This window comes from Trichoderma atroviride, chromosome 6 (assembly GCF_020647795.1).
Source record: "Trichoderma atroviride chromosome 6, complete sequence".
NCBI lineage: Eukaryota > Fungi > Ascomycota > Sordariomycetes > Hypocreales > Hypocreaceae > Trichoderma > Trichoderma atroviride.
The window spans coordinates 710,482-730,137 of NC_089405.1; the positions used below are offsets into that span (position 1 = coordinate 710,482).

The window sequence follows — 19,656 nt, forward strand, 5'->3', positions numbered from 1 at the left end:
TGCATGCGACCATTTTTCGATGACGAGCGATAGCGATAAGCTTTAGTACCAGGGTATTGCCGATGCTAAGCTGTCACCACCTCCAAGCTCCAAGCTTCCCTTTGGTTACGACATCAGCCCATTTACCAAACATGTTGCGATCCAGATTGCTACCAGCCCTACGGGCGCTGCCAATGCGGCATGCCAGATCTTTTGGGTTCTCCAGCACTGCTACTCCTGCCAACAGTGCGCCGTCGATGAACATCCCAATGCCGTACATCGAAGAGACATCAGTAAGCAGCGGCATCACCTATGGTGCCATGACAATGGGCTAAATGGGAACAGGCAGCTGGCAGGAAAACATGTACGCTACACTTTCCGATTTGCGCCGGATGATTAGGGAACTTACGTCTTCGAGGGGACATCTTTTCCAAGCTTCTGCAGGTTAGTCAATGTCCATCCATCACAAGCTTCCGAGACACAAGGATTAACGTGCCCAGCAACGAATAATATGTCTAAACGGCGAAATCGACGACTACATGTCAGCCTCCATTGTCGCGCAGCTTCTCTGGCTTGAATCAGACGCCCCGGAAAAGCCGATTACGATGTACATCAATTCACCAGGCGGCTCCGTCACATCAGGTGCGTTTCCTCCCCTCGGCAGTACGGCTATCAAGGTTCACAGTGGCCTTAGGCATGGCGATATACGATACGATGTCTTATATCAAGTCTCCCGTCGCAACGGTGTGTGTCGGAGGCGCGGCGTCCATGGCAGCTATCCTGCTTGCCGGTGGTGCGCCAGGCAAGCGCTGCGCGCTTCCACACAGCTCCATAATGATTCACCAGCCATTGGGTGGCACTAGAGGGCAGGCATCGGATATTTTGATTTACGCAAACCAGATCCAAAAGATACGAGAGCAGTCCAACCAAATCATGCAATATCATCTGAACAAGGCAAAGGGATTTGACAAGTATAGCCTAGAAGAGATTAACGATCTGATGGAGAGAGACAAGTATCTAACCGTGACGGAAGCATTGGAACTGGGAGTCATTGACGAGATCTTTTCAACGAGAAAAGATCAAGATAAGCCAAAGAAGGAGGAGGAGGAAGGGGAAGAGAAGAAATACTAATACCGCGAGGGTGAATTGATTTGCATGTTTTTCTTACTGAGGTGAGCACAGCGGTGATCTCGAGCAGATATTCAAGCACGTCTCTACCCTATGTCCTAGTAAACGCCGAGTGCCTACTGGAACTAATGCTCAGGCATCGATGATGCTATCCAGTTGATATGTGCAAACCATCTTTGTAGAGATGTTGCTGGAAATCATACCAGCTTATGTCATAATTGCTAGTACGATATCAATGGTCTGCCACGGTCAATTGTTGCTGAAATAGCAGTTGAAATTTGAACCTTGACATATTTTTGTCCTAGATCACCAAGCAAATATTCGTGTTAAACTACAAGTACCAGGCTCTTGAGATCTCGCGATGCCGATATCGGCAGGCTTCAGATTGGGCATCTCCACAGACAGCTCTGTTTGAGCGGGACAGCGAGAATAAGGCCGACAGCGCCTTTCTTGAAAATTTCTATGAGGCAGTCTTCTTCCTAGGCTCTATAGTCGATGAAGTACAAAATTGAAGGCAATAATAATGCCAGGCAGTAGTAAAATTGATCCTTTGTAATGTTCAACAAGGCCCAGGAATGAAGCGCCCACCATAGCTCAGTGAGATGCAGCCCACTGGAAATTTAGGCTGCTAAAATACAGCAGGGAAGCATCTCCTCTAAAAGTCCAACCCAGCCAATGGCGCGACGCCAATTACCTGCTGGCAGCTCCAGTGCGGGGCAACTTTGTTCCCACATGCAATCACTTTAGTGAGAGCTTCCCGCGCGAGCTGTCCGGATCACAGGGAAGATCACAGGGACAGAGACCTAAAAATCGGAGACTCACGTCAGCCAATTGCGGTCCGGCCACTTGGACATCAACTTGGCGTCGAGTCACACCAATTCACAAACTTCATCCTCTTTTCGTGTCTTGTGGAAAAGCAGCAGCACCGCGGCGCAAAGATTGGCGCGCGAGAGTTTGGGATATTATTGGGCTTGGGAATAGGTGCGTACATACGTCAGAGCTTGCCCAAGGCATTGCTGAGTTTTCGCATTCCGTCTCTTTCTTCTTCATATCACGATACACCAGTGTTGGGAGATGCTTCTCTTTTCTTCAATTCACCAGGCCTTTTCTACAGAGTTGCTTCGTTCAATGATCAATGCCATGAACAATCACCGTTGGGCTGTCAGCAAACTTCTAACTCTTGCTCCGATAATAGGACCAATCGACGCTCCCCTGCAGCTGTGACGATGCTCTCCAGATCGCTGCTCAGAAACCCTTCAAGGGCTTTGAACGCCCTGTCAAGGGCCAGCACCCTCTCTACGAGGAGTCAAGCGTGAGTAATATACAAGCACAGCAGCCAATGCATCCCAGCCAGGTGCCTTCGCTAACAATCGGCCATGCCATACAGTCGTCTCCTCTCGACTTCATCAGCCCGATATGCGGACGAGAAGCTCAACAAGGTCTCCGCGACCATCACACAGCCCAAGTCCCAGGGCGCTTCCCAGGCCATGCTGTACGCCACTGGCCTCACAGACGCCGATTTGAGCAAGGCGCAGGTCGGTATCTCCTCCGTCTGGTACGAGGGAAACCCCTGCAACATGCATCTGATGGACCTGGCTGGTCTTGTCAAGGAGTCCGTGGCCAAAGCCGGCCTTGTTCCCTACAGGTTCAACACGATTGGTGTTAGTGATGGTATCTCCATGGGCACCACTGGCATGCGGTACTCGCTGCAGAGCAGAGAAATCATTGCCGACAGTGTCGAGACTGTCATGAATGGACAGTGGTACGACGCAAACATCAGCTTGCCTGGATGTGACAAGAACATGCCTGGAGTTGTCATTGCCATGGGCCGTGTCAACCGACCCAGCATCATGGTCTACGGTGGTACTATCCAGCCGGGCTGCACAAAAACTGGCGAATCCATCGATATCGTTTCTGCTTTCCAAGCTTATGGCCAGTACATCTCTGGAGAAATCACCGAAGATCAGCGATACGACATCATTCGCCATGCCTGCCCCGGCAGCGGTGCCTGTGGCGGCATGTACACTGCCAACACCATGGCGACAGCCATTGAAACCATGGGTCTGACTCTGCCAGGCAGCAGCAGCAGCCCTGCTGAGAGCGCCTTGAAGAAGGCCGAGTGCCAAAGCGTTGGTGATGCTATCCGGACCCTGTTGAAGGAAGATATCCGACCTCGCGATATCCTAACGCGACAGGCCTTTGAGAATGCCATGATTGTCACCACCATTCTTGGTGGAAGCACCAACGCCGTTCTCCACTTGATTGCTATTGCTGATGCCGTTGGCGTCAAGTTGACCATTGATGACTTCCAAGCCGTCTCTGACCGTATGCCCTTCCTGGCCGATCTCAAGCCCTCCGGCAAGTACGTCATGGCCGATATGCACAAGATTGGCGGTACCCCCGGCCTTCTCAAGTACCTCATCAAGGAGGGCCTCATTGATGGCTCCGGTGTCACTGTGACTGGAAAGACTATGAAGCAGAACGTCGAGAGCGCCCCCGATTTCCCTGCCGACCAGGACATTATTCGACCTCTCACTAACCCCATCAAGCCTACTGGCCACATCCAGATCCTGCGTGGCTCTTTGGCCCCTGGCGGCTGTGTCGGAAAGATCACTGGTAAGGAGGGACTTCAATTCGTCGGCAAGGCCCGTGCCTACGATTCTGAGCCCGACTTTATTGCCAGCCTGGAGCGGGGCGAGATCAAGAAGGGTGAGAAGACTGTCGTCATCATCCGCTACGATGGCCCCAAGGGTGGCCCCGGCATGCCCGAGATGTTGAAGCCCTCTTCAGCCATCATGGGCGCTGGCCTGGGCAAGGATGTCGCTTTGCTGACTGACGGACGTTTCTCTGGTGGCTCTCACGGCTTCATCATTGGACATATCGTTCCTGAGGCTTTCGAGGGCGGTCCCATTGCTCTCGTCAAAGACGGTGACACAATTACCATTGACGCCGAGAAGCGCATCATTGACTTGGAGATTTCCGAGGCCGAGATGGAGAAGCGAAGAAAGGAGTGGAAGCGCCCTGAGCCGAGATATACCAAGGGAACGCTGGCCAAGTATGCTAAAATGGTTAGCGACGCCAGCACAGGATGTGTAACGGATGGTCCGATTGCGTAAAATGGGTGGAATGGAGAAGACAGAAGAAAAAGGCGGAATGTATTTGGCATGATGTTTGGTTAGGTATATGGATGCCTGGGAGTTTTTGTCGTGATATTCGGATGCATTGGATTGAGAGCCCAAAATAGGCTTCAATATGAATAAAATGTCAAAATCGAACTTGATAGGTACTAATTGTGTATTGCTCGTGAAAGCCATATTTGTTTGCAATTCAAAACGAGTTGCTTCTTGAACAATACGTGCAGCGAAATGATAATTATACAGCCGTGACCTGAATGCAAATGATTTTTGATGCTATGATGCAAATCCTCCACAGCGCACTTGAAACCCCAATGTACAATGCCCTATTAGCCTACAAATGTTCCATCCATCCGAGTCCATGTTCTTTTATGCCCTTTTCCCGCTCCATGCCTTAACAAACGCAGCCTTGTCTTCCAGCGTCAGGCCTACCCTTTTGACTCTGCTCAACCTTGCCAGAGCCTCGCCTATCCAGTCCAGTAATTTCTGCTCTTCGCCATTAAGACCAGTGCTTGTTCCACCTCTATAGGTCAAATCTCCAGATCCACTGCCAGGGCTGTCGCCGTTGGTCTTTGCAGCAGCCTTGTTCGTCTGGCCTTCGGCGATGCGCACACGGATGCAGGTCGTGGGGCGAGAAAGCAAAGTCCACAGAAAGCGCAGCCACTGGCCCGGGACAGGAGTCGTGATATCAGAAGGCGTATATCGGATACTGACTGGGAAGATGTGGACGTCGGCCGGAGTTTGGAGAATGCTAGGGCTGAAAGGTAGGATAGCCTTGCCGTTGGTGGTGCCGCCTTCGGGGAACACGGCGATGACGCGGTTTGGGAATTCCTTGACGAGATCCTTCAAATCGACCAGCTTGGCTCCTGCTGGGGGTCCCGTAGCCACCGGCGCAAGCGCCATCATCACAGCCGACAGCAATCCAATCCTCCTGACCTTGCGCTCTCGCGGGTATGAGACTGTAAAGACCGGGTCGAAGATGGCTGCCAGGTAGATGGCGTCAATCGGACTCGTGAAGTTTGCGGCGATGACGGATCCCGGGTGCGGCACCCTCTCGCGCGGCTGCTCGGACAGGGTGCCGCGCTTGACGCCGTCGAGCTGGAGATCGATCCACCATATTCCGGGAATGGCCATGAGGCCCCATAGCGCAATCTTGCGGACGAAGACGGGGAGGATCGGCAGCGGGTGGAAAATGAGGAAGTAGGTGAAGGCGTAGGTGAGGAAGAAGGGCAGGCGGAGGAGGAAGAGGAGGCTGTGGGTGAGGGTTGAGATGGCGGAGCTGGGGGGCGAGACGGGAAGGAAGGGCGCGATGCCGGTTGCTGTTTTTATAAGTCAGTTATTGTTTGATCAGTTATTATTCGAGAATGATGCGCAGAAGAATGGGGGAAAAGAGGAAATCGGGGGGGAATGTACCTCTGTCACGATACTGGCTGTACTTCTCCATGTTGAGTACAGCTGAATGTTGTCCTTTGCTGGATAGATGTTGCTTCGAGTGCTGTTATAGAAGAAGCGACCTTTGTCTAGACGTAGATGGTTTTAAGACCGTGGCGTTTGCTATCGAGACATTGAATAGCGCCCGCTAAGCCGAAGAGGACGAAACCCTCTTCTCTCCTCTTCACTCGACACGAGATGCACAATCGGAATCACGCCGGGTGAGAATAAACAAGGAGGGGAGCGAGGCTAGGTGGAGTATCGCCAGAGATGCGGTTTTGTGTGGGACAGAACAGAGAGCTACTGGTACTTGGGTAGAGGTCTCCATAACCTGAGTTTAGAGTGTGTGGGATTACATCAGCAGCGCTGCTTTTAGAGGAAGGTGGTGGGGGTGCATTTTGCAGGTGTCTTGGAAGGACGGTGACTTGGATGGGCTTGCCAATTGGATGAAGTAGGGTTTCATATGTGAAACAGCTTGGTATTTAGTGGTTTGGCTTACATATCACAGTAATTCACGTGTCTGATGAAGGCAGTTGGCATGCTAAGCCTACAGCCTTTGCCAACGCAAGTTCATGGCCGATGCCTCTAGAGAGTATCATATCTCGAGTCATTACTACACGTGGATATATCAATTGCTTCTGCTGGGCTGCACCTTTTTATCACTATACGTATTATAAATGTATAGAATGAGGGACACAAACTGGCATGTGATGATTGATATTCACTTGGCTTCTCCTTATAGCAGCGCTGGCACTAGGCCATTCTTGCAACATCTAGCTCTAAACCTTGTACTCGATACATGTCACGACTGCTGAGCTCGGCGAGACGGAGACGTCATCCTCCTTTAACATGTGAAATCAGCGGATTTAACACGGAGAATTGCCCCATCTGTGAGCTGTCAACTGGTCCATTACAGCCAATTCTCCGCTCTGGCTTGATCCCGCTGGAATTGACAAGCCCAAGCACGTGGTGGTGAATTCGGCTTGGCTGGAGAACCTTTTTATCCTATTGTCACGCTTCCTACGAAGCATCGTTGAAGTGCGATGCAAGTTCCGATCATCGCCTAACAGGGCGTTTGCTAGTGTGAGCTACTGCAGTAATTATTCCAGCAGTAGAATAGTAGCAACAGTGTTGCATGGCGCTGGCGATACCAGGTGCTAGTACTACTAGCAATAAGGGTGTAAGACGACTGCGCCCCACGCCTGTCAAGCCACAGCGCCTCAGCCACTGTTGCCCGGTCCACGCGTCTTGCAGTAAACAATTGTATTTTGACGGCCTTCTCCACACCGTTAACTCAAAGCCAAAGCAGCGAAGTGGCTCCATGCAAATACATCTGCATGGTCAACATTCGAACCAGGGGGGGGGTCCAAAAGGCAAAGTCAACACTGAGACCTACCATTTCGCTTCTGCACGCTCCTTCCTCCACCAGCGTTTGAACTATTCTTGCCGGCTGTGCTACAAACTTTTGATCGTTGGGGCGCATGCTCCTACTCTTTTGACGCGACTCCCGACTTTTTTCGGGCTCGATTGTTTTTTGCTACGATTTGATACACCAGAGTTTCATTTTTGGCATTATTACAATGGATACAGCGGAAAACCAGGTTCGCCCTTCCGCACACGCATGGATCACTACGATAGAGGGAGAAAATCGCGGGGGCTAACAGTTGCTAATCCTACAGGCCACGCGGATCGCCAAGATCAGTCGCTTGCCAGGACCGATAACGAACGCTGGGAGTTTGACCGAATGGAGCGAGTCCCAACAGAATGCCCGCACTCAGTCTTCGATCCCCGCGCCCACCGGGATGAAGAACCTGAAGCGCGAGCTGCCTCAGTCCGGTACAAAACGAGTCGACGACCACAAAAGCGCTACGGCATGCTAACATCTCCCAGCAACTCAACCCGAGCCGAAGCGACGACCTCTCTCCGAACGTGCGCTTGAATACCCATCGAAACCTTCCGCGATAGCCACACCAAAGATACCACGATCCACAGTCAAAGGCCAGACGTTGGCTAGCATCTCACAAGTGAGAACCCTTTGATGAAGAGCAAAGTTATTATGCTGGCGATTCTAATACTGATACCAAATAGCTCAAGCGACCGCGCCCAGCTTCAGCCCTCGCAAACCCGACACCGATCAGCAACTTTGCTAAAAGCATCGGCCCAGAACGAAACAGCGCCGTCCCCAGACCGAATACTCGTGCCAACCATGCGAGGTCGGTAAGCCAGCTTGGTCGACCTCGTTCGGCGTACGGTCATCGAGAGGAGGAAGAACAAGACAAAGAGGCGAAACCCAATAATGGTACGACCATATCCGAGCGAACAACAAGCTTCACTTTCAACACCCTTTCCCAGCGAAAAATCAGAACTACCAAATCTACATCGACCTTGTCTTCCTCAAGAGAAAGCTCTCTGACAATGAGACTCAAAAATCTTTGTATTGAGGAGAAAAACTCTTTTCGCAGCACAAGTCAAGTGACAGCTTCGCCTCCAAGCATTGCATCTGCTTCAAACAACACTACTATTCACCGTCCCGGCAGCGAGAAGAGAAGCAACAAACAACCATCATCCGCTTCGGCTGCCGTACAGGGAACCTAGGGAGGTCCCTTGATGACGCCAAGCGACAAGCAAGTGAAGCGGCAGGTTGAAAAACTTCAAGGCTGCATTGCTCTTTTCAAAGCCAACTCTCCCACCAAGTCCCCTGCCAAATCACCTATGCGCAATAATTATTTAACTAAGGATTCTAACTTGACTGGATTTGTAGCCTTTGATGTGGACGGTCGAGTCGGCGATATCGAATCGCAGTTTAAAGAGCTAAAAGCAATGGTGGATACCACACTGCTCGATAGAAAAGGCATGGACGATGCTCTGGAATTGGCCAAGAAGCGAGGTACGAGGGCGATGACTGTCGATTGTTTGCGGCGGAGCTAATATTCGTTGCAGTTTCGGAGCTTGAAGGAGAAAAGTCTAGATTGGAGGGCAAGGCCGAGTCTCTGAGGACAGATCTTGACGTTTCGAATGAAGTCAAGCGAAAGCTTGAGCACGAGCTAGAGAAATTGGAATGGGATCACTCCCGGCAAATCGATGACCTTGCCAGAAAACACAAGACCGAACTCGAAGATCTTTTACGCCAGCACTGTACCGCAATGGATGACTTGACTCGGGAGCTAGAACGCTTAAAGACGCAGGAGGCCAACGAACATCAGCAAAAGATTGAAATGTTAACAAAGCAGCACCAAGAGGCGCTACAAGATGAGCAGCGAAAAAGAGAGCAAGAACTCCAAAGTTTACGAAGTAAAGTGGGCAACGACCAACAGGAGATGGAGATTGTTCTGCAAAAGAGAGATCGAGAGATGCGAGAAATCCGAACAGAGGCAGAAGGCACACGGTCGGATCTCCAGCGCGAAAAGGCCCTTACCGGCAGTCTACAAACAAGCATATCCGAGCTTTCAGCGTCAAACACAACACTCGAAGCGAAAATCAACTCCCTACGATCCCAGGTCGAATTCCTCGAATCCGATACCAAGGCACAGTCCGATGCTTTCTCTGCCATGGAATCTAGGCTTCAAGACGCACTACGAATCGCTGAAGAGGCACGACAGAAGCTGATGAAGGAAGAAACTGAGCGACGCATTCTTTTCAACAAATACCAGGAGCTCAAGGGCAATATCCGTGTCATGTGCCGAGTTCGACCGCCGCTTGGAGATGGCGAAAGTGAGGTCGCCCAGCTCTCGTATCCTGATGACAAGACATCTGCCGAGATTATGGTGGCCGGGCCAGAAGAAAAGTCCAGCTTCGGAGTCGTTTCGAGGAAGAATTACCCATTCGAATTCGATCGAGTGTTTACGCCCGAGATACGAAACGATGAGATATTCGACGAAATCTCCCAGCTGGTGCAGAGCGCCTTGGACGGTTATAACGTTTGCATTTTCTGTTACGGCCAGACAGGATCAGGCAAGACGTACACAATGTCATCTCCTGATGGCATGATTCCTCGAGCCACGCACATGATCTACGATACCGTGACGCAATTGAAGGAGAAATCGTGGGAGTACACCATGGAAGGCTCCTTTGTCGAAGTTTACAACGAAGATTTACATGATCTCTTGACTCCCAATGATCATGCCACAAATGGTCGAGTATCAAAGAAGTTGGAAATTCGACACGACGAGCTCCGGAAGCAGACTACTATCTTGAACTGCAAGTCCGTTCGACTCAACTCTGCCGATACTGTGGAGTTGATGCTGGAAGAAGCACAGAAGAATCGATCAGTAGCAGCTACCAAGGCCAATGAGCGGTCTTCTCGGTCTCACAGTGTTTTCATCCTAAAGCTCATTGGCGAAAATTCAGCAACGGGCGAGCGGTGTGAGGGCACTCTAAATTTGGTCGATCTAGCGGGTTCGGAGCGCTTGAAGCATTCGCAAGTCGAGGGCGACAGGATGAAGGAGACACAGAACATCAACAAGAGTTTGAGCTGTCTTGGGGACGTGATAGAGGCACTTGGAAGAGGCTCGGGCCATATTCCGTATCGAAACTCTAAGCTGACACACTTGCTGCAATACAGCCTGGGTGGAAACAGCAAGACGCTCATGTTTGTCATGGTATCACCCCTAGAGACCCATCTGAAGGAAACTTTGACCAGCTTGAGATTTGCTACAAAGGTAAGATTTGAATTCATCGTGTAGCCAAACTAGAATGTTTGACTAACTATCGTCAAGGTACACAACACACACATTGGCACCGCAAAAGCAACAAAAAAAGATGAAGGGAGAGTCATGAAAGAGAGTCAAGTGTCTCAAATTGTACACCAGTTTCATACAGCGGAAAACGCGGGTTGATTTTTTGGCTTTTGTGGGCACGTTTGCATCGCCCTTGGGGAGTTTACATTTATACCATGGTTCGGCGGCGTGTTTGGAATGGCTTGCGAAGGGTCTTGTAACGAATGGATATCATACGGCAAGGGTATATATGGTTAAAGGGTATGGCTTTTACGAAAAAAGATGGTTGATGACATTTGCGCCATTTTCTAGTTCATTGGTCCAAAGATGATAGGACTTGATGTGCCGCTCCGTTGTGCTCGAGTTTGCGAAATACGAGTTGTCTGGAGTTTGCATCTGTGCCGAATCGAGATCAGCCAATTCCAGGCCGGATGGCGGCTTCTATGATGCAATATTGTGATGCGAAGCAATGAGCCGCTTTTTGGGCGGGGATCTTTGCATTCTTTGCCTAGAGACGCTGTTGGGGTTTAAGCTTTGACGTGACTATTGCGTGAGTGTCATGAAGCTGCTGCTGTGATGTCATCCGCGGCCGCACTTTGAGTTTGCCATTGCAACTGGGTATTTAAATGCAGGCTGCTGGAAGATGGCTGATGAAAGACAGATTCAATCCAACGTATACATCTGCAGTCAATAACTGATTTAAAGAAGCAGATTGTTAATAAGAAACATGCCTACTCTGCGAGAACGCAAGAATCCTAATCCTACCAAAGGCACTAAAGTATGTGTACCACCTCATTTGGATAGATCTAGAGGAATCTTCAATTAAACATGCGTTTTCTTAATAGGTCGACTTGGGCAAAGACGCTCCGGTTAGCCAGGAAGCTGCAGGTCTTGTGAAGGGGGGGTCGCTCGCTGCAGAATCATATGGAGAAGGCGGCGAGTTTGATCAGAACAGGAATGCCCAGCCTGAAGGCGTGTCGGGCAGCCGAAGAGAGACCAGTTTCTTAGAAGATGCCGCCAACCTACAAAGGTCTGGCGGTCGCCAGGCAAAGAGCGCTGTTGCCGGCGCGGCGCCCATGAAAGACACAAAAGGCCCCCATGGGAGAAAGATCAAAGAAGGGTTTAGTAGCGACGACAAGGACAGCGACGGGCTTCAGAGGGCGTTGAGGGCCGAGCCGGGGAGTGAGGATGATCCAAGTCGGTTGGCGGAGAGGCAGATGCTGCAGGGGAATAGTTTGGGTGCAAGAGGAGCTGGACCGAGGCAGGGCGAGATGGCGGGGGAGACGAGGTATGATGTGTTGAAGAATGAGGTTGATTCGTGATGCTGGGGTATAAGTATGATTGTGTGAAAGATTGTGTATTAGTGATGTATGGACTAGGCTGAAGCACAACAGCCAACGGCATCGTGGAGAACATGATTCAAGAAAAAGCAACAACAAACGACATCTAAAGCATACGTATCTGTACAGCAAATATCATATTTTAATATGTCCAGCATTGCCGGTATTTGGCTGCCTGATGCGCAACCTTGTGTTAGTGCATGCAAGTTCCCGCCACTGACGGCGAATCGTAAAACGGGCAGCTAGGCACCAGCATTTCCAGCTTTGCCGAGCCTTCCTAGAGGACGACGCAAAAAGAAGGAAAAAACAGGGGCGAAAGTGATTGTTCAGCTGCTCTTAATACCTAGCTATATCGCATCTTTGGGGTTTATCCTTCCGACCGCTGTTTATGATAGTAGCTTGCTTCTGACCATGACCAATACGTTGTAAGAGGCTGCTGCTACATGGGAATTTTGGGAGGATGCAGCAAAGCTGACTATGTGTACAGGTGGCTGCGGCAATTATTTGATCGATTTCATTCTCTTAGAATCTTTGCTTTTCGGGACGACAACCGTCTTGAGGACGCGTCCAACCCTCACGCCAAGGCATCGATGCCGGCGATGCCAGAGGAGAAGTCGATGCTCCGACCGCTGCAGCGACCAGAGACAGATTCAAGACAGCAGCACGGCTTGACATCTAAAGACAGCCAGCGAAACGCCACCAAATCAAGTGCAGATGCGCCGCCGAGGGAGGGAATCGATGCGCAGGAGATGGAGCATCAGCGATACGGAGAGGCGCAGCCGCAGCTTGTGCCGAGCGATGTGATTGAGACGATGATGATGGGCAAGGGACGGAGGGCGGAGAGCCTTGGGGGCGTATAGATTGAGATACCAGAGCAGGTTTATTGTGTTTTTGAGACGGATATCGAGATTGGATATAAACAAGATATTTTAGAGCGTTGTTGATTGATACCAAGGTGGTAATGATATTGTTGGATTTGCCCAATTTGGCGCATTATTTGCTACAGGGTGGGTCGGTGGGAATCTAGACGAGCAGAGCAACAGGTGCAATATGAGTAGCGAAATTATATTTGGAGAGTAAATGTTTATGCTTAAAATTTTTACTAAAGAGAAATTATAGTGAACAAGGAGGAACTATCTCTTTGCGGCAAAAGGAATTCTATATTTACGCACCAGCAGTAAAAGTTCATAATCAGATCGAGACATGCCATGATGGCCGCTCAGCCCGCAAAGACAATTCGCAAATTGTATACAAGATCTATCTCACAGTATGTTATGGGTATTTCCTCTCTATGCCTCTATTCCGAAAAGTTCCAATACACCGGCAAACAACGCCTTGATTCTCTCATCTGCGCCTTCAGTCTCCCAGGCCTCCTTCATCAACGTCTCCGCCTCTACCCCCTTGGCATCCCCTCTGGGAATCTTCAGTGCCACAGTTGCTTCGGCGACATTCATCCTCAGACCTTTCAAAATCTCTCGCAAGTGAGTCTCAGCTTTCACACCCCCTCTGGCGCCATAGGTGACAATTCCGGCGGGCTTCCCGCTCCATTCATGGAATACATAGTCGAGCGCATTCTTCAAACTCGACGGGACGGACCAGTTGTATTGCGGCGTGACAAAAATGAAGCCGTCATATTTGCGGACAAGAGCCGACCAGGCGCGGGTGTGTTCGTACTGATAATGCGGCGTGGGATCATCAGCTGGGAGATAGCTTGGTACGACAGGCTCGTTGTACAGCGGGAGATTGAGAGTGGCCAAATCGAGTAATTCCACCTTGGCGGTAGTCTGAGGCACGGATTGGATGACGGAGGCAACGTAGCCGGCGACAAAGGGGTTGATGCGGTGAGGGCGAGTGCTGCAGATGACGACGGCGATTGCTTTGGGGGCTGTCATGATGAATGGCCGTCTTGAATGAAGAATGAAGTTGGAAACGTCTCTTCAAATTGTGGCCAAGGCTGTCAAGATATAAAGATGTCTTATCAGATCGGAAACACCACCATTGACGAATCCGTATTTTTAAAGTCCGGTCGATAAAGTCCGGTCGAGCAACTTACACGCTGTGCTACTGCTAATTACTAGTAGAATCTCATAGCTCGGTCTTTGGCTTCGGCTTCCGTTTTGTTCTTTTCACCTTGCTGGTGCCTGGTGTTTTATGCGGCTATTGCGGACCGCAACGCCATGTTGGAAGAAACTAGCTGTCAATTGGTTGGCTTAAGATATCTAAAGTCAACATAAAATAAAATTCCTCTATTTCCTATTTTGTTTGCTTGTTATTGGCGTCCTTAGTTCAAGGGGTAGTAGCTGTACTGTGTTTTGAGACAGAAGTCGTTATGGTCAACTAGTTGCGGTTGACCATAACGACCTCTGTCTCAAAACGAAGCGACAAGTCGGCTTGATGGGCTGCATCTCTCAACATAGATTCTGTTGAAGTTGGTAATTGGAGAAACAGCTACACTTTCAACAGTTGCCATATTTTTGAAAGCAACGACTCTGAAGTATTTACTTCTACCGTATCGCATGCAACGGCCCCGCTTACCGTATATCCTACTGTAAATGTTTCCTCAATGTTTGCTCTTCAACTCCAACTAGTGCCACCTGCGGCTGCTGCGGGCCGCTTGTAAAAGCTCCTATAGTCATGTATAATGTTTTTTATAAAGTCCGTTTCATAAATGTCTCCCAAGGAGTCGCATTTTATACTAGCTTTGCTTTTAGAAGCACATCATTGTCGGCGATTTGCCAAGTTGCGATATGCGATGCTGACGTTACTGATCCGGCACTAACAGTAAATGCCGATCCCACTGCACATCCCCTCCAAGTCGATCTTCCATGCAGCCCTGATAGCATTATTGATCTCTAACCTTTAACCGCTCAAATACTACGCAGCATTTTTACCTTTAAAAAGCGTTCACTATTTATCATCTCCAGCTATGGGAGAACAGGCCGTTATACAAGGCCCCAGCCAGCTATCCCCGCTGGAGTGGATTATGCCATGCTCCTACATCAGCCAGATCCTCTGCTTCTCATCGTCCAATCCTCGAATATCCGACGTCCTCCGGAATGGCCTCGCGGGCACATTAAAAGATATCCCCTATCTCGCCTCCAGAATAGTGGCCAGGGCTCATCCCAAGGGATCCGTTGCCTTGAGCTCGCCGTGTGACTCACTGAGTGACTTATTTCGCGTCAATACCTACGCAGATGTTGATTATGATGCTCTCAAGTCTGGCGCCTTTCGACCATCTCTTTTTGATGACCGGAGTTGGTTTTCTGCCGACCTCGGCCCGGGCACGTCCCCCAGTCCAGTCTTTCGCGCAGTCTTGACGCTGGTCAAGGGAGGATGCCTGCTTGCTGTCAGCCTGCATCACCAGACGGCCGATGTCACAGCATACGGCTCGTTGTTGAAGATTTGGGCATCTCATTGCAGGACGGGCTCTTCTGAGGACATTGGTTTTAATCAGAGTTGGTTAGATCGCACGGCGATTGTGAGAAGCTCTCATAATGCTCCTGCTGATACGCCGCTGCTTCTTCATAGAGAAGAGAGTGCCCCTTCTAGCCAACCACCAGAACCAGCCAAGTTAGAGACTCAGTATCTCAAATTCTCTGGAGAGTATTTGAAGCGTTTAAAAGCCGAAGTAAACAGGCATTTGCCTGATGGGACTGCATGGGTTTCTACAAGTGACGTACTAACTGCGCTCCTCTGGGGATACATCATTCATTCTGAGTTTGCAGATGATGATAATACCACTGCAGATGGTAAACTATTTATGCGTATAGCTGTTAATTCTCGCAGTCGCTATGATCCACCACTTCCTAAGGAATATCTCGGCTCTTCCTTTGGCGTGACGCTGGTAACCGCAAAGAAAGCCGATCTCGTCGCCATTGGAAGCTCAACCGAACAGAAAACCTTTACATCAGAAATCGCAAATGTTGCAGCAGCTGTACGGCAAAGCATTAATGTTATCAATGAGCAAGCTATGAACCGCATAGTGAACCATTTGGCTGCCCAGGACGACGTCTCGAGTCTCAAGCTATGCGAACAGGCTGCCGATGTTTCCATCGTCTCTTGGGCGGATGAAGGAGTATATGAGCTTGATTGGGGCGCTGAATTGGGACACTGTGAAGCTGTAAGACTGTCATCGTTGAAAGGGAAGCGGTATCCGGTGGTATTTCCTAGACTTCCAAATGGCGATCTTGAGGTTCTTGTTACTTTTGACGAGGCGTTGATGAGTAAATGGCAAAAGGCACATGGGCAGAGTCCATGGAGGGCATAGACACCTGTTATAAATATTACACGAGCAATTCAGAGTCAAAGAGCGTCATTCATATAAATGTTTATAGTCTCATAACAAGATCATCCAAGACTAATATTATTACATAAAACTACCATTGTACCATATACACAGAATAAAACTGGTGGCACCTTTAGAATCCGCCAAATCACTCGGTATCTACCTTCGCCGCGATGCGAGACTTTGAACGCTCCTTTTCCTGTCGCTGCATCGACTCAGTAATTGCCTGGATTGCCGGATTCAAATCCGCCAGCTTGATGGCCCTCTTCGATGGCTGCCATCCAAGCTCAACAGGGAACCTCTCCTGCTCAAACCAAGTTCGCAAACGGTCTTTGGGGGCTTCGTACGCAGACAGAGGAGGGTTGCTCGTCGCGTCGGGAACGTTGTCCGTCATCATCACCAGTACCATTGCGGCCTCAAAGAGGGCCGCGTCGAATCTAGCCTTGGAAAGCATGTTGGGATGCGACTCTGCCTGGACACGCAGCCGAGACTTTGCGATGGAGTCGATGTCGATATGCAATGAGGGACTGTCGTCGAAGAGGCTCTCAATTCGATGCAGGTTTGGCCTGATGTGTGGATTCTGCGACGTGTAGTCATCGCGGGTGAGAGAGGCGATGTGTTGTAAGATGTCTGGCGCATTTAGATCATGAAGATTGAACACGTCGTGGCCCCAAGCCTGGGTAAAGTCCTTGACGGCGGCTGCAAATCCTGCCTCGACATTGAGGAAGTTGGTAAAGGCGTTTTCAATCAATGTAGCCGTAAGATTGCGGCCGTTGTGAGGCCTTGAGATATTTGGTTAGTTCCAACGTCCAAGCAGAGAGAGAACATAGGCAGTCTTACAAATAGCCGTGGTTTGCTAGAGTGTTTAGCATTGGACACGGTCCGCGTGAATCGTGCTCCTCAGCCGGCGTCCATGGTTGGACTTGAACACCGGCAGGCAATGCCGTAGCAAGGGCAGCAAACGAGGCGGCGGCGAAGAAGAGCATCATAACAAATACTGATATGGATCAAACGGGCAATAATGATATAGATGAGACCGGAGCCAGTGAAGCTAATGAAGATCTGCAAAAGAATAACGCAACTCGAGAGAGAGATCTCGCCCTTTTAAACCTCCAAACAGCATCCTCGCCCAACAGCTATTAAAAGGAAAAACATTGCCGTTGCTAGTTCCCGTGATGTTGTGTCTCTCCGTCAGCTTGCATCTTCGCGGCAAACTCGGGACCTCCTCCTGAGACATTTCGTTTGAAAGGAGGCAATTTGCTTCTTCTTTTAAAGTCTCTGCATCTCAACTCTCAAGGGTTTAGAGGTGCAGTAGCGCGATCCACTCGATCCAGGCGCCCGTTTGGCCTGGGAAAACGGCCTGCTCATATCTACGCCTGGTTGGTAGTTGGGCCGGTTCATCTTTATCCGATCTAAACGATCCACCTGAATAGTTGGGGCTTGGAATTTGTCATTCTACGGGCCGCAGTTGGATCCCTAGTCCGCTTTTATAAGGCAAGATCCGGCATCACGTAGGTACTGCCGATTTGGAGGGAAATTCTGCGTCGAGTAGAAGATGTATAAGGGGTCGTTTAGTCAAGCGTATTGTACAATGAGAAGACTATAATGTTTTGCGAGACAAGCATTCTTTGTTCTATGAATAACTAAACAGTTCTTGATTCTAAAGACGTCGCTTGTCAAAGTAGAGGTAAGAGATATTCTGACTTCCCGTCCAGCACATTGAGTCTCATCTATTTTAGAAAGGAGACATCTTGGCTCTTACGGTGTGTGCATACTAATTTACCGATACACCCATCATATGCCTACTCCACTAGATCAGGAATCGATATCGGCAACCGGAGAATTGACGCGAACCGTCGGAGCACCCAGCCAGTGGTTTAAGTTAAAACACCAAGGGCGGATAAGCGGTTAGATATTGGTCTTAAATACCAGCTCCCTTCAACGGCTGCCAGATGCGTAAATCATGTCCAATCGTTGAGGTGTCTGGGCAAAACATTAAAACTCACCCTCAGAATTGAAGTATACAAGTACATTACACGTATTGCTATAATTACAAATAACCTGAACCATATGAGACACTTGGTACGGTGGCCCAATAAACCATGCCTTGAGAGACCATTCTCCTCTTCAGCTGATTAGGTAGTCCACAATAAGGCACGTTGGACGATCCCCATCTCCAGCCGCGGCTCCACATCCGGCCTCTTCGTTCCGTCTTCTGCCCACAACCAGATCACATGCTGCCCTGAGCGGAACGGTAGAGACATGACGCGGTTAGCTGGTGGATAATGATTGGGATATTTTTGTTATTCCTGGCTTTCCCCAATTTCGGTATCTGATAAATCCCTCGCGAGTGGATTGGATCGCCGCATAGGATTTGATCCGATGTGGAGGCCGTGCTCCCCTTGCAGCTGAAGCTCTAGCTCTCACTAGCTAATACGCGAAGGGATCAAGTCAACGAATTGTGCTTTGTGAAGATTGACGTTGGCTCATATTTCGTATTTTAGTCTGTATAAAAACTTGCAAAGGCTAAATTCTATTCTATCGGAGCAATCTAACTGGTGACGTGGCTATTTGACTGCAACATTGACAAGTGTACACATTAGAGTTGGAGATTCAAGTTGCCTGTCTCGAACAGATAGTCCTTGCATATAGGAGCCCCCAACTTTGCTGAGCCCCCATTCAGCCCTTCGTATTGTCAGACATTGCTATTTGTCATTACACAATGTCCCGCTCCGGACCTCAAGGGAGAATGGTCACGCAAAAAAAGCCCAGCCGTCAAAACGTCTTCTCTCGAATCATATCAATTTAGCCCCCAGCTCTGGAAATAACTTGTCTTGGCTTCTCAGCGATCTTCAAAATGTCTCAGTTGTAAACTCAAATCCTGCTCGCCCCGGGAATTGGGACAGCCGCCGTTTCAAATAATTCCAGCGAGTGGCTGAGTACGAAAAGAGAAAGGCTGGATGGAGGCTACGAGCCGTAGATGATTCAGTAACGGGAGCCGAGCAGTCAAGTTGAGCCTGCTAAGATGACTATATTGTTGGCTATATTGTTGTTGCGAGTTTTATGCAGCTACTCTCTTCTGCTATCGTATATGATTTGGCTTCAGAGGAACACATACAGCTCTCTGCAAGCACTGAAGGGCAAGATGGATATACTTGTCTGGGCGATTGGCAACAGTCACGCCAGCATGATAATCTTGGACATTAATATGAAGCCTTGGTAGTGCAGATGATCGTTGAACGGCCTCAAGACGCAATTATATGTTGTTTACAATAAGGAATTAGAAAAAATTGCATCGTTACTACGTGTACATGGTGAAAAGAAGAATGGTGAGGATGTAAGTCCCGTCGATAGGTATGTAATTGACGAGTCATACATGTTTTGAGAACATCTGTGAGAAGCAAATTTGTTAGTCTGTATCACCAAAAGCTTAGATATGCGAAAGAAGTATTTCTGTCACATATTTGAGGTTATAAAGAAAATCCTACCAGACATGAGTTGAATGTAAACTGCCACCACCTGTATGCTTGCTACATGTACCTATAGGTTGTTTACTCTGTTGTCCAAGATAAGACAATCAGGCACGGAATTCAGCGAGTCTGTCTCAAAACGCGTTTTATTCAACGATGTGATCAATAATTTGC

At 49.3% G+C, this 19,656-nt stretch overlaps 9 protein-coding genes across 9 annotated transcripts; 6 read left to right on the forward strand and 3 right to left on the reverse strand.

The window, feature by feature from the left end:
• Window positions 1-91: 91 nt before the first annotated feature.
• On the forward strand, window positions 92-1,391 carry TrAtP1_010856 (uncharacterized protein). Its single transcript, XM_014092292.2, has 5 exons — window positions 92-272; window positions 325-343; window positions 398-423; window positions 480-621; window positions 674-1,391. Exons 1-5 carry the CDS (start codon window positions 132-134, stop codon window positions 1,108-1,110), a joined length of 765 nt encoding a protein of 254 aa, XP_013947767.2. The 5' UTR covers window positions 92-131; the 3' UTR covers window positions 1,111-1,391.
• A 942-nt stretch (window positions 1,392-2,333) lies between these two features.
• TrAtP1_010857 (uncharacterized protein) lies at window positions 2,334-4,223 on the forward strand (the record flags this gene model as incomplete). Its single annotated transcript, XM_014092293.2, has 2 exons — window positions 2,334-2,419; window positions 2,495-4,223. 2 exons carry the CDS (start codon window positions 2,334-2,336, stop codon window positions 4,221-4,223), a joined length of 1,815 nt encoding a protein of 604 aa, XP_013947768.1.
• Window positions 4,224-4,610: 387 nt separating this feature from the next.
• Window positions 4,611-5,685, reverse strand: TrAtP1_010858 (uncharacterized protein; the record flags this gene model as incomplete). The annotated part of the gene is made up of 2 exons (XM_014092294.2): window positions 4,611-5,560; window positions 5,655-5,685. The coding sequence occupies 2 exons, from the start codon at window positions 5,683-5,685 to the stop codon at window positions 4,611-4,613; spliced, it is 981 nt and encodes a 326-aa protein (XP_013947769.1).
• Window positions 5,686-6,734: 1,049 nt separating this feature from the next.
• Window positions 6,735-11,060, forward strand: TrAtP1_010859 (uncharacterized protein). The gene is made up of 7 exons (XM_014092295.2): window positions 6,735-7,273; window positions 7,352-7,508; window positions 7,563-7,696; window positions 7,761-7,971; window positions 8,434-8,559; window positions 8,613-10,330; window positions 10,388-11,060. Exons 1-7 carry the CDS (start codon window positions 7,253-7,255, stop codon window positions 10,505-10,507), a joined length of 2,487 nt encoding a protein of 828 aa, XP_013947770.2. The 5' UTR covers window positions 6,735-7,252; the 3' UTR covers window positions 10,508-11,060.
• Window positions 11,056-11,896, forward strand: TrAtP1_010860 (uncharacterized protein). Its single transcript, XM_014092296.2, has 2 exons — window positions 11,056-11,165; window positions 11,233-11,896. Exons 1-2 carry the CDS (start codon window positions 11,115-11,117, stop codon window positions 11,707-11,709), a joined length of 528 nt encoding a protein of 175 aa, XP_013947771.1. The 5' UTR covers window positions 11,056-11,114; the 3' UTR covers window positions 11,710-11,896.
• Window positions 11,897-12,138: 242 nt separating this feature from the next.
• Window positions 12,139-12,587, forward strand: TrAtP1_010861 (uncharacterized protein; the record flags this gene model as incomplete). Its single annotated transcript, XM_014092297.2, has 2 exons — window positions 12,139-12,152; window positions 12,215-12,587. 2 exons carry the CDS (start codon window positions 12,139-12,141, stop codon window positions 12,585-12,587), a joined length of 387 nt encoding a protein of 128 aa, XP_013947772.1.
• A 429-nt stretch (window positions 12,588-13,016) lies between these two features.
• TrAtP1_010862 (uncharacterized protein) lies at window positions 13,017-13,619 on the reverse strand (the record flags this gene model as incomplete). Its single annotated transcript, XM_014092298.2, has 1 exon — window positions 13,017-13,619. One exon carries the CDS (start codon window positions 13,617-13,619, stop codon window positions 13,017-13,019), a length of 603 nt encoding a protein of 200 aa, XP_013947773.2.
• Window positions 13,620-14,414: 795 nt separating this feature from the next.
• TrAtP1_010863 (uncharacterized protein) lies at window positions 14,415-16,047 on the forward strand. Its single transcript, XM_014092299.2, has one exon. The coding sequence runs from the start codon at window positions 14,654-14,656 to the stop codon at window positions 15,992-15,994; it is 1,341 nt and encodes a 446-aa protein (XP_013947774.2). The 5' UTR covers window positions 14,415-14,653; the 3' UTR covers window positions 15,995-16,047.
• Window positions 16,048-17,254, reverse strand: TrAtP1_010864 (uncharacterized protein). The gene is made up of 2 exons (XM_014092300.2): window positions 16,853-17,254; window positions 16,048-16,794 (listed from the first exon to the last, which is right to left on the reverse strand). Exons 1-2 carry the CDS (start codon window positions 16,999-17,001, stop codon window positions 16,161-16,163), a joined length of 783 nt encoding a protein of 260 aa, XP_013947775.2. The 5' UTR covers window positions 17,002-17,254; the 3' UTR covers window positions 16,048-16,160.
• Between the last annotated feature and the right edge of the window lie 2,402 nt (window positions 17,255-19,656).